The 15,322-nt window shown below is 35.4% G+C and overlaps 1 protein-coding gene across 3 annotated transcripts in view; it reads right to left on the reverse strand.

The window, feature by feature from the left end:
- Window positions 1-4,553: 4,553 nt before the first annotated feature.
- Window positions 4,554-15,322, reverse strand: part of LOC101208548 (nuclear pore complex protein NUP160) — a 52,421-nt gene continuing 41,652 nt past the window's right edge. For 2 of the 3 annotated variants that reach the window (XM_011650805.2, XM_011650804.2), the window contains exons 18-28: window positions 14,893-14,961; window positions 14,454-14,772; window positions 14,156-14,284; window positions 13,916-14,039; window positions 13,759-13,830; window positions 13,513-13,651; window positions 6,798-6,905; window positions 5,894-6,034; window positions 5,438-5,611; window positions 5,210-5,330; window positions 4,554-5,051 (exon numbers count right to left, since the gene is read on the reverse strand). In XM_011650805.2, the coding sequence (XP_011649107.1) occupies window positions 5,289-5,330; window positions 5,438-5,611; window positions 5,894-6,034; window positions 6,798-6,905; window positions 13,513-13,651; window positions 13,759-13,830; window positions 13,916-14,039; window positions 14,156-14,284; window positions 14,454-14,772; window positions 14,893-14,961 (1,317 nt within the window). In that variant the 3' untranslated portion in view covers window positions 4,554-5,051; window positions 5,210-5,288. The remainder of the gene's footprint in view (window positions 5,052-5,209; window positions 5,331-5,437; window positions 5,612-5,893; window positions 6,035-6,797; window positions 6,906-13,512; window positions 13,652-13,758; window positions 13,831-13,915; window positions 14,040-14,155; window positions 14,285-14,453; window positions 14,773-14,892; window positions 14,962-15,322) is intronic. The other variant, XM_011650807.2, reaches the window with a different exon arrangement.

A 15,322-nucleotide genomic window follows, 5' to 3' on the forward strand; every position in this document is an offset into this window, starting at 1 on the left:
GATCTTAGAAAAAAAAATCATAAAACTACTATCATAATTCTTACTTCAAACGCATGTTATCATGTAACACTACTTACATAACCCTTATTCTAAACATCTTATTATAAAACTATCATAACCCTACCTACATAACCCTTCTTCCAAACACATATTATCATAACACTGCTTACCATAATCCTTCCTCCAAACAGATACTACCATAACACTAGTTTTATTATAACACTAACCCTTCCATAACCCAACCCTTCCCCCAAACGTCCCAAAAATTGAACTTTACTGTATCAATTTTTAAACATTTTGACAGAGTTTCTCCTTAAAACGGGATAAAACGCCCTTCCAAACCTATAACACTCCCAAGCTGTGTTTCAATCTCCCACCAGGTTTGTATCACCACACACTCTTCAATAGAATCAAGTTCACAACAGTCTAACCACATCGCATCATGAAAAATTGGGAGGAACAGTAGAAGTTTTAGTTTACTAACCATCTCAAACCAACACTAGCCATTTTAATTACATGCCAAAAACAATTCAAAATACGTATGTAATAATGTGAAATTTAAATAAAACTGGTGATAGATCTCAACTTCTATTGGTTGTTGGAACCTCAAATTCTACTCGATGGAAAATTAAATTTTAAAAATGAACTAAAAGCCTAGTGATGGTGTAAATTCATAAGAGAATAATGTTTAGAAAAAAAATCACATTCATAATGGAAATTTATAACTTTATAAATCAACATAAATCATCAACAATTCAAAAACTCGAGATAATTAAAAATCTAAAAGACAAATGAAACTCTTGAAAGCATAGCAATGAGTTAAAAATCCATAAGTTTTACAAAGGAAACTCTTGAAAGCATACCAATAAGTTCCATCACTAAAATTGTACCCAAACTTTTAACCATACTGCATAACCTAGGTCTATTTCGCCTAGTTGTAGGTTGTTTGTTTGTAAGTTTGGTTTGGGGGTTTGCACAGGTCATCCTCACTCATCCATGCCTACTATCTTGTTAGGTTTTATGTTCTAAAACTCATAGATAGTAAATATAATCTATTGACCGTTATTAATAATGTTATATTTCAATAAATGTTATTAATTATATTATTAGTTGTCTTAATAACCTAAATCCAATAAACTAACATCCTAAGCTGTTTTTATGAGTCTTGAATAGTATGCAGAGACGTATAAGGATCAATGTTCGAGATACAACTTAAAGGATCTATAGTATAGGAATAAAATTTGGTACCTTATCCTGGTAACACTATGGATACGACTCACTTTGTATTTGATACAAACACAATGATCCAACGCCTTCGTGTAGGTGACATGAGAGTGAGGGTATTTTGTGCAATGAGTTTGCATAAGACTAGACCACGAAATAATAATCACTAGATGTAACTCTATTAACTAGTTGAGTTTCTATTTTATTAAGATGACCTATGTAACTTAGTCTTAATCCTGAGTGCATTATGAACTCCTGTTCGCGAGGGATTGTTCTTTGATTTGTACGGGTGAGAGTGGCTAGATTGTCGACTCAATATATTTATCATTTTGGAGATAAGACCGAGTAGAGAGCTGAAAACATAATCACGCAAGATAGAATTTACTCATTTCCAACTTTAGGGTAAGTAGATGAGTGTTCCCTTAAATGGTGTCTCCAAGAATTGAACAAAAGGTCCTACCTTCTCTATGATATGAGAGGAATTTATGTTTATTGGTTGGACTAAACGATCATGTAAGAAAAAATCAATGAGATTTGGCTACCCAAATTTAAACGAATTCTATATTGTGTAAATACTTTGCTGCTTTATTATTTCTTTTAAAGACCCCTATGATTTATTTAATTAATTTTTTTAAAAAATTAAATTAATAGGAAACGTGGTTTTTCCATGTTCCCAGTTTTCTCTCCAACTTCCCTCTTCTTCAGGAGTTATACACACAACAAAAATTAATAACGTTTCTGGGAATTTTTTTTGCGTGTTAAAAATTTTCTTTCCAATTTTGGTTCCCACAAACCGATCTCCATCCCAGAGAATAGGGAGCTCTACGATTGGTGGTGTCTTCAATTCGGTGATTTGTAGATTCACGGTCGTCAACGGATGTAAGTTCTTCTCTATATTTCTGCAATTCCCTATAATTTTATTAGCATGTTTAGCTTTTAGAATTTTGTTTCTAAAATATTGTCAATGTACTGATATTTTGGGATTTCCAAATTAAATTGACTTATTGGTCTCTGTAAAATCTTTCGCTGCTATGGTTTTTATCCCTTCATATCTGACCTAGTTGGTCACTCCACAGACATCGGTGATGGTTATTGATTCTAGACAACAAAGGTTTAACATCATGGAAATAGTGTTGTTACCTATGTTGGTATAGTGCTTTTAAGTCTAATCCACATGATGTGTCATTGATTCAAGATCATTACATGCAAAATGCTCTTCATGAATCTCTTCATCGTGCTTGGATATGATCATTGCATAAAAAAAGCTCTCATTATCCTCAATCACTTATAAGTCCTCATTGTACAAGTTTTTCCATTGATTGTCCAAGTATAAGTGAAACAATAGATTTTCTTAGGTGAGCCAGGGTTGAACATATGGAATTGATATCAAAGTTTAGTTATAGAGTCTACTTTTCAATTAGGCGATATAAAAAAGTAAATTAATAAAAAGATGTAAAAGAATTAAGGGATGAACTAAATCTATGTATGTACACCTAGAGCGTTGTGCAAAGATGCTTTAATGAGGGTGGTTGAGATGGTGTAAATGTGAACTAACTTGTACTAAAGAAGAAGGTAAGGGAATTATGTCTTAATGTTATCATGCGAATACTCTCTATGACCATCTCAATGCGAGATAACTTGATTAAGTAGCTGTTCGCACGAGATTTCCTAAGAAATTTGATTCGTGGATTTGAACTTGAGTTGATGTTGTATTTTTGTTGTTTTGATGTGATGTGGTTCAATCTCTAGAATTTAATCATCTGATTCTCTCTCGATTGGATGCTTGCGCTTGATTTGGAGGAAGCAGAGCAAATGATGTTCTTGAAGTTTCTTGAACGTCTACACTTGATTTGGAGAAGCGGAGCACGTGATGTTCTTCAAGTTGGTTGAACGTCTACGCTTGATTTAGGAAAGCGGAGCACGCGATGTTTCTCAAGTTGGTTGAATGCCTACGCTTGATTTGAGGAAGCGGAACACGTGATGTTCTTGAAGTTGGAGTCTTGGAAAAAAGTTTGTATCTTCAAAGGAGCTTCAATCTTCGAGAGTGGTCGACTTCAGGAGTTAAGGAGTCTTCTAGCTTTTGAGAGAATTCTTTCTAGACCTTCTGGAGTCAAAAATTTCTCACCCCTATAAATGAGGAGAACTCCTCTATTTATAGAGTTTACTGGTGAGCTTTATGAGTTTGAGCCTGGTTGGTCCATAGACCAGACCCATGGGCTCAACCACATGGATTTAGATTATATTTAGTAGCTCAATTAAGCTTATTTTTGGACTTAATTGAACTTAGTTCAAGTAAATAATATTTAATTGAACCAAAATGATTAACTTAATCCAACGGTTAAGATGAAAACATGTGGCATTATTAGAATTGGGCAATTTATGTTTTCAATTCATTAATTTGGGGCACATGTCAATTTTAATTGGTCAGAAATTTAATTATTTGCATTTTTATCATTAATTTAATAAATGATGTGACAATTTCTGATTGGTCTCAAAATTTCTTATTCAACAGTAGCTTATGATTAAGACGTATTCCTCTCAGAGTCATTGAACGTCACACATAGTTACCTGTCAGGATCCAAGTGACTTAGCTCAGCTAAACAAGGTATATCTAGAAGTACTTACTAATAAAACTTATAGAACTTTGGGTTCAAGAACAACAACCTCCTAGTGCATATTGCCCACACTTGTTCTCCTTTTGGGATACAAATGATGGACGTTATCTCGTCAAGGTGGAATTTGTCTCCAAACTCCTCCTTGCACGCATTAGCTTTGTCCTTGCTACTTACTCTCTCGAATAGTTGATGACATGCACCGGTCAAGTGATGAAAATAGCTCAACTAACGCGATAAGAATGATAAACTAAACTTCTTATCAAGGACTTATGACAAACCTAAATACGAATAACATATGGACGGATGAACATGATAGAGATGGATGGATTGAAAAGGTATAAACATGTAATATATTAAAGATTGTAGACATGGGGCCATTATACAATATGAAAAACATATATTACAAAGAAATACAAAAATGGTAAGAAATACAAGTGACATTACAAGTTAGGGGAATATAGGAGATGATATCTTCCTCACTCAAACCATAAGCTCTCACTTTACAAACTAACCGGAGAAGATGAAGATGTTCTTTACAGACGGTGTAGGCTATTCCTTACCACCAACTCTCTAGGGTTACACCTACTTGCACAGGTAAATTATGATTTTTTGATTCATATCAATATAATTTTCAACCTAAACACAAACTATAATATACTATTATAATTCACTCCTTGTCTCCAAATTATTAGTCTACTCCTTGTCCCAAATGCCTTCCAAAATTATTTTTTTTCAATATTTTCAAACATCTCTACAAAAGTTGGTAGCTATTTTTCTCAATATTCGAGATTTCTACCCGTTCATCATCAGTCATTTAATCAAACCATTTGGTCATAATTTTTCAAAATTGAATATTCTACATTTCTTTTTCTTGCATGAAGCACTTGGGAACATGGCCGTCTAATAATCACTTAAAGATGTTGCTGGAACAGACTCGAGTATTATAATAATACATATACACGCTTTTTCCCTACTTACTGGCGGGAGCTTAATGAAATTTCTAGTCTAAGATTGCATCATCAAAATGTTGTAAACAAATGAAATCATGAAATATACAAGCCTACAAATATTACCCAACGGGAAACCACCCCAATCCTCTGTATATTCATGCCATCTCTGGATGCTTAGTTATCCGAACAATATCCATTCAGGTCACCAATCTTTGAAGCATTCTCCAACGAAAGATGGTTTGTCATCAGCATCCAGATTTGACTGAACAGACGAAAAAAATTTGAGAAAAGAAAAAAGAAAAATACGAGGATAAACAATAAATTTATAAATAACGTGAGATTCTTTTGAAGCAGAAGAAAGTCGACACAGATACTTGGGCTTCAAATAGTTGAGCAAATAACCATAAAACAGGTTCTAACCTTCAAACGAGCTCCCTTTAGGTGATCCGCTTGATTCCTCCTGGCATCATAGAAACTGCTGGAAGTAATCCAGAGTAGCTTAAGCGACGGCAGATAGGATATCATCTCCCTCGACTTTAAGCTAAAATATTAAAAGAAGGGAAAGAAAAAAAGAGTGAAAAAAAAATGTAAGCCATACTTACAAGATAATTGTATATAACGAGAGTCAAACATTAAAGTACAATATACCAGCTTCAGATGATTCAACAAAGCACCATGCAATAGGTTTCTCAGCTTCTCACAAGCATCTACCATGTGACCTGAGCGGATCAATTCATCTATTTTGCACCATAAGTACTGAACGGCGTTGTAGGGGAAGCAAATAGAGAATGGTCTTTTTCGGTTAATTAAGTCTGCTGGTGCCTGCAGAGTTGGAACATGATTCAGTATCATGTTTGGCCCACAGAATCCAAAATTCATTGGAAAATGTTCAAACTTGAAAGAGATTTCATTTATGAACCATCCAAATTTATACATTTAATCAATTTTAGATCGTACGTTAGATTATTCGTTAAATTATTGTTCAAGTAACAAATGGAAGAGATTTCTTTGGGTAATGGGGGCTTTCAGTTTGGAAAAGAAAGACATTCAGTCCGTCGATTAAGATAATAGAACTTCAGATAGAAAAACCAATACATGAATTACCATTGATGCAAAGGATTCCATGTATTCGAGCAACAGATGGGTAGCCTCTGTATATCGACCATATTCAACATATAATCGAAACAACAATGCTGGATTTGATTCTTCACCAGTCATCCCCCATGTCTTTGGCCTTCTACCATCCTGCCATAATATTGTCAGATGAATTGACACTAAACAATGAAAAATACCATTTCCACAGAAACTGCTGAAAATATTATGTACCAAGATTTTGCACAAAGAACAGTTATTAATCAAGAAAGATGGCAAAAAAAAAAAAAAAACAGAGCGATGGAATTTCGATTGTAGTGACTTGAAAGATGAATTTGAACATAACAATTGCACCCATGCTCGCTTTTTTCAAAGATTCTATCATGATCTACGTTGGCATTATTATTTTAATTCATCCAGTAAATGAACTTTGTTTTTCCCCTTTTGTCGGTATTTTAGCATGTTAAGGTAGTTTTGAATTTTATTATTATTATTTTTTTTTTATAATATTTGCCTCAACCATTAAATTTCCTAACCTAGGAAAGTTTTTCAATCTACAATCTGTCAGTCATTAGCATGTAAAAGTAGAAATGGAAAACTAGAGCGCTCTCACTTCTTTTAATTGAAGAACTTTCATCTATGGTGCTCCTAATTAACTTCCTTTTCCATTACAATCAACTAAACAATTGAATGTCTTAACATCCGTATATTAATCTTTGTTTTATTAAGCCTATATTTGTACATTAATCTTTATCAAAAGAAAACCAATTATCTCGTTGTGTTTTCAATACCAAGTTTTACCCGTCATTTCTCAAGTCAAACAAGAATTGCATTATGCGACAAAAGACAAATCTAAGATTTCATCTGGTCAAAATGAATAAATATAAATAAACCAGTGGCAAAATTTGGGAAAAACCTTAAACATAAGAACCAGCCAAAGAGGCAATTCCATCTGGGAGTCTGCTCGGAGAAGCGTTTCCACAACAATAAGAGGCAATCTAGCGTTGAGACCTTTATATTTTTCCTGAAAGTTATCAATTTAAATGATCAAGAAAGAGAAAGTTGTAAGTGAAACTACAGAAACAGGAACGACAGACAAAAAGAAATACAGAGTAAAAATCCCAAGTACCTTTAATAAGCAACTGAATAAACAAGGTGTTCACTCTTTACTAAAGAGAAGAGGTGTCCAGTCTTTAGCAAAGAGAAAAGAAGAAATAAAAACTGAAAAGGCATGAATAAGTGATCTGAGTTGTTAAAATTTGAACTATACATTATATAAACTAATAGAAGAGATAACGGCTACGTTTGGTGGGCAGAGTTGGGTTGAGTTGTTTGCGGTAGGGGTGCAAACAGTTTGGTTCGGCTTGATTTTATAGAAAACCGAAACCGAACCACAATGCTGATGGAACACCAGGTTGAGTTTAATCAATAGAACTTTATTGGTAACAATTCATGCGTTCGATTAGAAGAACAGATCGAATTGAGTAAATCTCAATTTGGTTACAATCTCTCTTTCTTACCTTGTCTTTCAAAGGTGCACAGAATTCCTCACTAATCTCAAAACATGACTGCCTTTCCCTCCAAGATTACAAACTTATTTATAAAGCATATTATAAACAACTCATCTAACCAACTCACATGTGCATGCACTAACTCTCACACTTGCCTGTACTATCACTCTTTCTTCTTCCCTCGTCTACTATATTGGTGAATGATAAGGGTCTAACATTACATTCCTTCTCCAAATTCACCGTGTCCTCAAGGTGAGATTTTGGAAACAGCTGCTGCCTTTCTTCAGTCTTCCCATGTAGCCTCGTGTCAAGGAAAGTCTTTCCAGCTGATCAGCATGTCCCATCCACCAGTTTTACTTTTCAAGTAGCCATAAATCTCATCCGGCACGGCTCACCATTCATGAGTCTCCGTCATATAAGGCATATATAACGGCTCAACCTAATGATTCCCCAACATTTTCTTCAATTGTGAAACATGAAAAACCAGATTAATGGATGATGTCTCTGGCAACTCTAACTTGTATGCAACCGAGCCAATCCGTTCTATGATCTTATAAGGACAAAAAAACTTTACTGATAACTTCTCATTTCTTCTTTTCCACAATGAAACCTGTCTGTATGGCCTTATTTTAAGAAAGACTAGATCACCTACCATATATTCCACATCTCTTCTCTTCAGATCAGAGTTTCTCATCTTTTCTTGAGCTATCTGCAAGTGTTGTTTCAATGCCCCCAACATTATGTCCCTCTCCTTGAGCTGCTCATCCAATGCTGAATTAGGAGTGTCCCGATCTCCATAATATACCAGAGATGGAAGTACTTATTACATCGAAAACAGAGTCCTTTCTCCTTCCGAGCCTAAAATTCCATATCAGACAACCTCTTAGTAGGTCCCTCCTTAACTTCCCCACTAGCCACCCCTCTTAAGGTGATCGTTCTCATGGGAAAGGTAACATTACTTTTATGATCATTTGAATTGGTACTTATACCAGATTTAGTACTGGTAGAGGAGGAAGGTGGATATTTACCTCTAGCATAACCTTTAAGGTTAGCTTCTCCACGGATAATCTCGTGGTTTTCTACCAAGTCAGAAGAGATTCTTCTTCTATTATCCTTCCAGTTAGAAGGGCTAATAATTGAGTGAATTACATCATTTGAGCCAATCCGGTTGGTCGACAAAAGTCTACCTCAACCTTGATCCACGGCAACAAGCCATTCATGAATGTCTCCATAATCACCCTATCATGCAGGTCTGATAATGGGGCCATTAGTTATCGAAAAGGTTTCGATATTCCTCTACTGTCGTCTCTGGCCAGATCCTTAAAAAATGGCCACATATAGATCCTTCACGTACTAATCAGAATCACACCAATAATCGTTCCTTCAAGTTCAACCAATCCACGAATCTTTCCCGATCTTCCTACGCTCTGTACCAGTTCAAGGCTGGACCTTCGAAACTAATCGTTGCAGCATCAGTCAATTGGTGGATTTGAAAATATCTATTGGCTCGAAATAGCCAAGAATTGGGATCTTCCCCATTGAATACTGGCATTTCCACCTTTTTGAACTTATTTCGCTTTGTATTTCCATCTTCGTTTTCCACTTTTCCTTCTCGAGTTTCGCCTCTACTTTCCTTGCTTGACAATCCTTCTCCTACTTTGGCTTCATCGTCAATGTCTCGCGCATACTCGACTCAACCACTTTGTCACTCATGGCAGATCATTCCTTCGCTATTGACTCCATAAACATCATCATCATCTGTTTAGTTTTTTCTGTCTGCACACTTAAAATTTCCATTTTCGTCATGGTCATCGTCAACTTCTCCTCAATTGCTGGCAATTTGCTTATTTCCAGCTTCATTCCGAGCATCTCTTGATCATACGCCTTTAATCGCTCTTCCATGCGTGTCTCGACCAACATGATGGAACACCAGGTTGAGTTCAATCAATAGAACTTTATTGATAATAATTCATGCGTTTGATTACAAGAACAAATGAAATCAAAATAGATCGAATTGAGTAAATCTCAATTCAGTTACAATCTCTCTCTCTTACCTTGTCTTTCAAAGCTGCACAAATTCCTCACTAATCTCAAAACCTAATTGCCTTTCCCTCCAAGATTACGAACTTATTTTAAAGCATATTCTAACTAACTCATCTAACCGACTCACACGTGCCTCTACTAGCACTCTTTTTCTTCTTCCCTCGTCTACTATACTGGTGAATGATAGGGGGTCTATCAAATGCATGAAGAACAGCACCTATCAAATTGCTTAAACTGGTGGGTTGGTCGACATGGCTTGCGGGTCACCGATATACACGTGCACGCACAAGAGAATGACATGGATTCGTCTGAACGCATGTCCAACACATCATTTTGCGTGTCTTTTTTATTTTTAATTTAGACACGCCGGAGATACTTCACAAACATGCTGAAAAATAAAAATAAACGGGACCAAATTGTACGGCCCATTAACTTTCTTTTTAAAAAACATAAAAAATCACAAAACCTAAAATCTAAATCGAATGTGCTCCCCTTTCGTGCAGTACACAAAATTGAGCAGCAGCCCCCAAACAGCTAACTTCAAATGTTACTGCCTTTTACCTGTGCCCAATACTCAAAGTTCATAACTTTTTTTTGTTTAACTATATCCATCATGTTAGTTGTTAGCCATCGCCTATTTCAAGTTGAAATTCTTTTATATATATATATATATATATTTTAAATGTTAGGATGACATCTACAAACTCATCTCTGCAATTTAAATAGTTTTGTTGTCTTGTACTCGTACAAACTAAAATGGCTAAATAACTTGACAATTGCCATTTTATGCTTTTTTTACTTGAGTACATTTAGTACTTGATGTTAAATCTTCAAAAATAACTAAAAATATAGCTTATCCCCGACGTGTGCGTATCCTAAAATTTTAGAAATCGGTGTATCGCCATGTCCAGTCTTATCTGTGTCCATGTCCCATGTCCGTGCTTCTTAGAACTCAATCATAACATAAAATACTAAATGTACTACCTAATTAAAAAATTCCAGCTTATTGGAAAGAACTGTGAGGAAATTCTTTTGGGGAGGAAACAAAGGAGGCAAAATGAATCACCTTGTTGAATGGGAGCCTGTGACCAAATAACAAAAGGATGGAGGCCACCCCAGATTGAGTGATCTAAAGGTTAGAAACTTAGCTCTTCTATCCAGTTGAGGATGGTGTTTAATGTTCAAGCAAGATTCTTTATGGTGACAAGTGGTTTGAAGCATTCACATACGCAGTCCGCTTGATTGGCATACAAATGGCAAAGAAACTGTTGGCCTTGAAGTCTGTGGATCAGCATCTCTAGGCAATGGCACCAAATTGATGATTTGGCAGTGTCCAAGGTTGGCAACAAAAGTAGAATTCTTTCTTGGTTGGATCCGTGGCCGGAGAGTTTTCCTTTTTAAAAAAAAATTAAAGTTTACATAGAATTTCCCTAAAACCAAAAAGTTCTGTCTCAAGCCATTAAGACACATCCACCAATTCATTGTCGCTCTCCTTTAAAAAATTGTTGGAAGATGAAGAAGGTTCAGATTTTGAATTACTATTATGCCCGTTTGGAGGGACAGGAATTCTTAACTTTCCAGATAAAAGATCTTGGTCGTTGGAGGCTAGTGGTATTTTTTCAGTTAAATCTGTAATTAATCACCTGTCCTTGGCTTCTCCTATTGAAGTTTCCTTGGAAAGATGCTTACAGAAAACAAAAGGCCCGCGAAGAGTGAATATCTAAATCTGGATCATGCTGTTTGGAAGTATCAATTGCGCTTCAGTCATGCAAAGGAAACTGCCTACTTATTGCCTCTCACCTCACATTTGCCCTCTTTGCCTTAAAAATCATGAGGATCTTCAGCACCTATTTTATAACTGTGAATTTGCAGCTCGTTGTTGGAATCAATTCTTCCACACCTTCAACCTATGGTGAGCTTTTGATAAAGTCTTTAAGAATAATGTGCTTCAGATTCTTGTAGGGCCAGCCATGAAGAAGAAGGTTCCTTGCTGCCGAGTAACGCAGTCAAAGCCCTGTCTTCCATGACAAGAGTTCACCTTGGTTGGATCGTAATGAGCTTGCCCAATTAAATGCCTCTTCTCTGATGTAATATAGAGTAAAGCCTTAGTTAAACAGCTGTAATTAGTTATTTAAAACAGTTTAAACAATTAAACTGTTTAACAGTTAAGACTGTTTCATAAAAACAGTTATTCCAACTACTTGTAACTACTTACAATTCATCAATAAATAGCCATTCTCCAGCTGAGAATAGGCAGAGAATTCATTTTGAGAAATAATTCTACTTTGATTTACATCATTCTCGGTGCTCTTTATCGAAAGCTTTTCAAGTCTACTCTTTACAAGAGATCTATTTAAGCTGGTCGGCCTTCATCTCCCCCTTCCAAATGATGACTCATATTGCATATCTGGGCTCAGCTTGTATTCCTTTTCTTAGTATTTTAGATCATTTTTTTGCTTTAGCAAGAATTGTTTCTTTTGATCTGCTTGTAGCAGTAATCATGATGTACATGCTTATGTTAGCCTTTCTTATGGACAATATGTTTTTGTGTTCTAAGTATGTTTAGACATGAAGGTGCCAAGGGAGTGTCAACCTAGTTGAGATGTCCAAGTGTGCCTCTTGATCCTTTGTTTTATTTGCTCATTGTATAATCCTCTTATACAATGAGCTTTTGTTTCATTATTAATTAGTTAATAGAAGAGACTGTTTCCTTTTCCAAGAGAAAAAAAAAATGTTTGACTTGACCTTCAAGATCACCATTAACCCCAAGGCTCAATATCTGGACATTAGGATATTGACTCTTCATCATGGCAGTTTTCTTTAGAAGACTTTTAAAAAGGAGGATGAAATAGCTGAATATCAAATTCTTATTGGTTTACTCAAGCTCGGGTGGTGGACAGTCCATATAAAAGGTTTTGGTCGTTGGATCATTGTCAATCATCTCTCTTTGTCATTCTTAAATTACCAATTGGCCCAAAAGTTTGAGCTGGTGGGTGATGGTAAAATTAATTAAATATCAATAACAATCCCTTTTACTTGTAAGCTTGAAATACTCGAGAAGCTTAACAAGTAGAAACCAATTTTAATTAGGAAGGAAATAAAAATGCAGGGGCTTGAACACATAACCTCCTTGAACCACGTGCTCTAAAACCATCTTAAATCACTGATTAATCCGAACATTTAAACTAGTGAATGAAGGTAAATTTAATTATATATTACTAACAGCCATCACCATTAAAAAAAGGTTTGGATAAGGCACTATGGAATCCAAAAGTCCTCGTAAAGTCAACATTGAAGTATGGATAATGATTTTTAGGTCTTTAAACTGCTAGGAAGTCCCTCAAAGAAAGCTCCCATTCCACAATTTGTCTCCTACAATCTGTCCCCTTTGTATGGCAGGGAAACAAGATTATATTCAAAATTGTTGGCACTAGCTTGGGTTTTAGAAACACATTCCAAGACAATATTTTGCAGATTCTTGTGGGACCTTTACTGAATTTGAGACCAAAAACTCTTTGGAATTACGCTGTTAAGGCATTGTTAGCTGATTTGTGGTTTGAGAGTGTTAAAGGAAAATCACGGTTTATATCCTATTAGTATTTTTCATGATTATTTTCCTTTTTGGTACTTTCCATTTATGAATTTTCTTTTAGTGGTTTCTTTGAGGCCTATATTTCCTATGTAAAAGATCATTATGTACTCTGATTTATTTAATAATATATAAATTTCACATGTTATCGAAGCCCACTAAGCCAAACAGGTGTTCGCTTCAAGATTGGTAAACCCCAAAAGGCACCATCTTGATGGAGAATGTTGAGATACCGTGGAACATTGGAAAAACTAAGGGGACTCACTATTTGAATTTACACAACTTTCTGGCAAAATATTTCCACATAAGTTACTATATAAACATGATTTTCCGGTATTTCCTCCCAATATCAAAGTTGCAACTGAAGTGTATATGTCTGGATCAAATATTACCTGAATGACCAATTAAATTTTTGTAAAAGAAGCAGATATCAGGAGTACTAGGAAATATCTTAACCAAAACTCATGAAATAATATGGAGGTACATACAAGATAAACTTCCAGAGTTTCCCAATGGCCATTTCCATCGGTCTGCTGACTGCTAGGCAGTGCATCAAGTGAACCATGAACATCCTCACCTCCACCATTTGGCGATATCAATAAAAGACTATTTATTCTGGGATCAATCCTGAAGTCACAGTTAAGTAAGCAATTATGTTTCCTACCTGTGAAACTAACCAACCAATAGGAAAAGACAACAGAAATGCTTTTAATCATAAATAAGGTTTGACTTACAGAACTGCAGATGAACCTAATCTACTAGGACAACACTTCAATGACATGGCAGTGAAAACTCTCTCCAACTCCCTGAGTCAGCAAAGTTCAAGACATGCAATTCTGAGCTCAATACAGTTGTGTTTCACACAATGACAGCATAACCGAAGATCAATACCTCTTTAATGCTGAATCTCTCCAGAATCTTATTATAACAGAAAATGCCATATCATAAAAATTGTTCTGGACCAGAAGATCAACTAACTCTGAAGGGGCCTCATGAGCCCCTGACATACGAGAGTCTGCAGAAAACGTGATTTCATATCTTATATTTAAAAGCTTTAGTATTTATACTGGATTTTTCTTACTTTCTCATCCCGCTGCAAGGAAATCATGATACAGAATAAAACACACTTACCAGTAAATGGCCACTTGACATTTGCTAATGAGAGAACATACTCTGATGAAGTTAGCAAAAATTCATTTTCTAGTTGTTTCATATCGATATAAGAATGCTGCTTCTGAGACTTGGTGTCATCTCTGCCAACTATACCAAAAAAATAAAATAAAAGCCAATTTTTCAAACAAAACAGAATAACAGAATCTTTCGATAACTAAATAAATATTTTAAATTGATAACAATGGAAACAAAGTGAAATCAGAAATCTGGAAATGAAAAAATGATTAGGAAAATAAATAAATAAAGAGTTTCTTACGCTGTTCATCAACAGTTCTTTTAGCTTTCTTACTTGGGTAGTGCTTACTCTGAATAGCATCTCTTTCAAACAGGGGTTCAATCCACATAAAATCAGGATGAACAAGGTGCAATGCATTAATAGCAGCAGAAAGGCCATTCAATCGTTCCAACACCAATGATGAACTGAAATGGTTATCTCCCAGAGCTCCTTCCGTTTTCAAACGAGCCGAATAAAGGTAGATATAACTTGCTGCTTTCTGCCAATTATGTCGGTGTATTTCAAACGCATACAGCAACTTATACAAGCTTGGCCTTGACAAAATATCAGAACGTTCTGCCTACGTTGTGATGAAGAAACTTATAGGCATGAGTTGACAAGTGATACAGCAACTTAAGCTAGTAACATAAATAACATCAGCGAAGAACATACAAACTTCAAGCATTACAGCTAAAAATACCTTCCATACAAGCTCCTGCTCTACCTTTTCTGCTAATCCAATGAACGGTAATTCACCACAACAAAGAATCTGTACAATTGATCAACAAATCATTTAATTAGCAGAGAAGAACGAAGGTAAGTGTCTTGTTACTTGCATATCTACTGGCAGACCACCGACAATTAGTTCATTTAGAAGAAAACAAAATTAAACTTCTCCATCTATCATGAACTGAAAAAGCCTATTTAAATATATAAAAGTCAAAAAGCCACTTAGATGTAGCTGACGATTGATAATATTGGGATGATCTAAAGAGATGATATCACCAAAGCAAAGGAAGAAACCTCCACTTTTGTAATCCTTAATCCTTTTTTCCTTGTATGTGAGTGTCTCAGTCAGCTTGCATGCATCTCAAGTCAACTAGTCTAATTATGCAACCTGTTGGAGAAGT

This window comes from Cucumis sativus, chromosome 2 (genome assembly GCF_000004075.3).
Source record: "Cucumis sativus cultivar 9930 chromosome 2, Cucumber_9930_V3, whole genome shotgun sequence".
NCBI classification, from domain to species: Eukaryota; Viridiplantae; Streptophyta; class Magnoliopsida; order Cucurbitales; family Cucurbitaceae; genus Cucumis; species Cucumis sativus.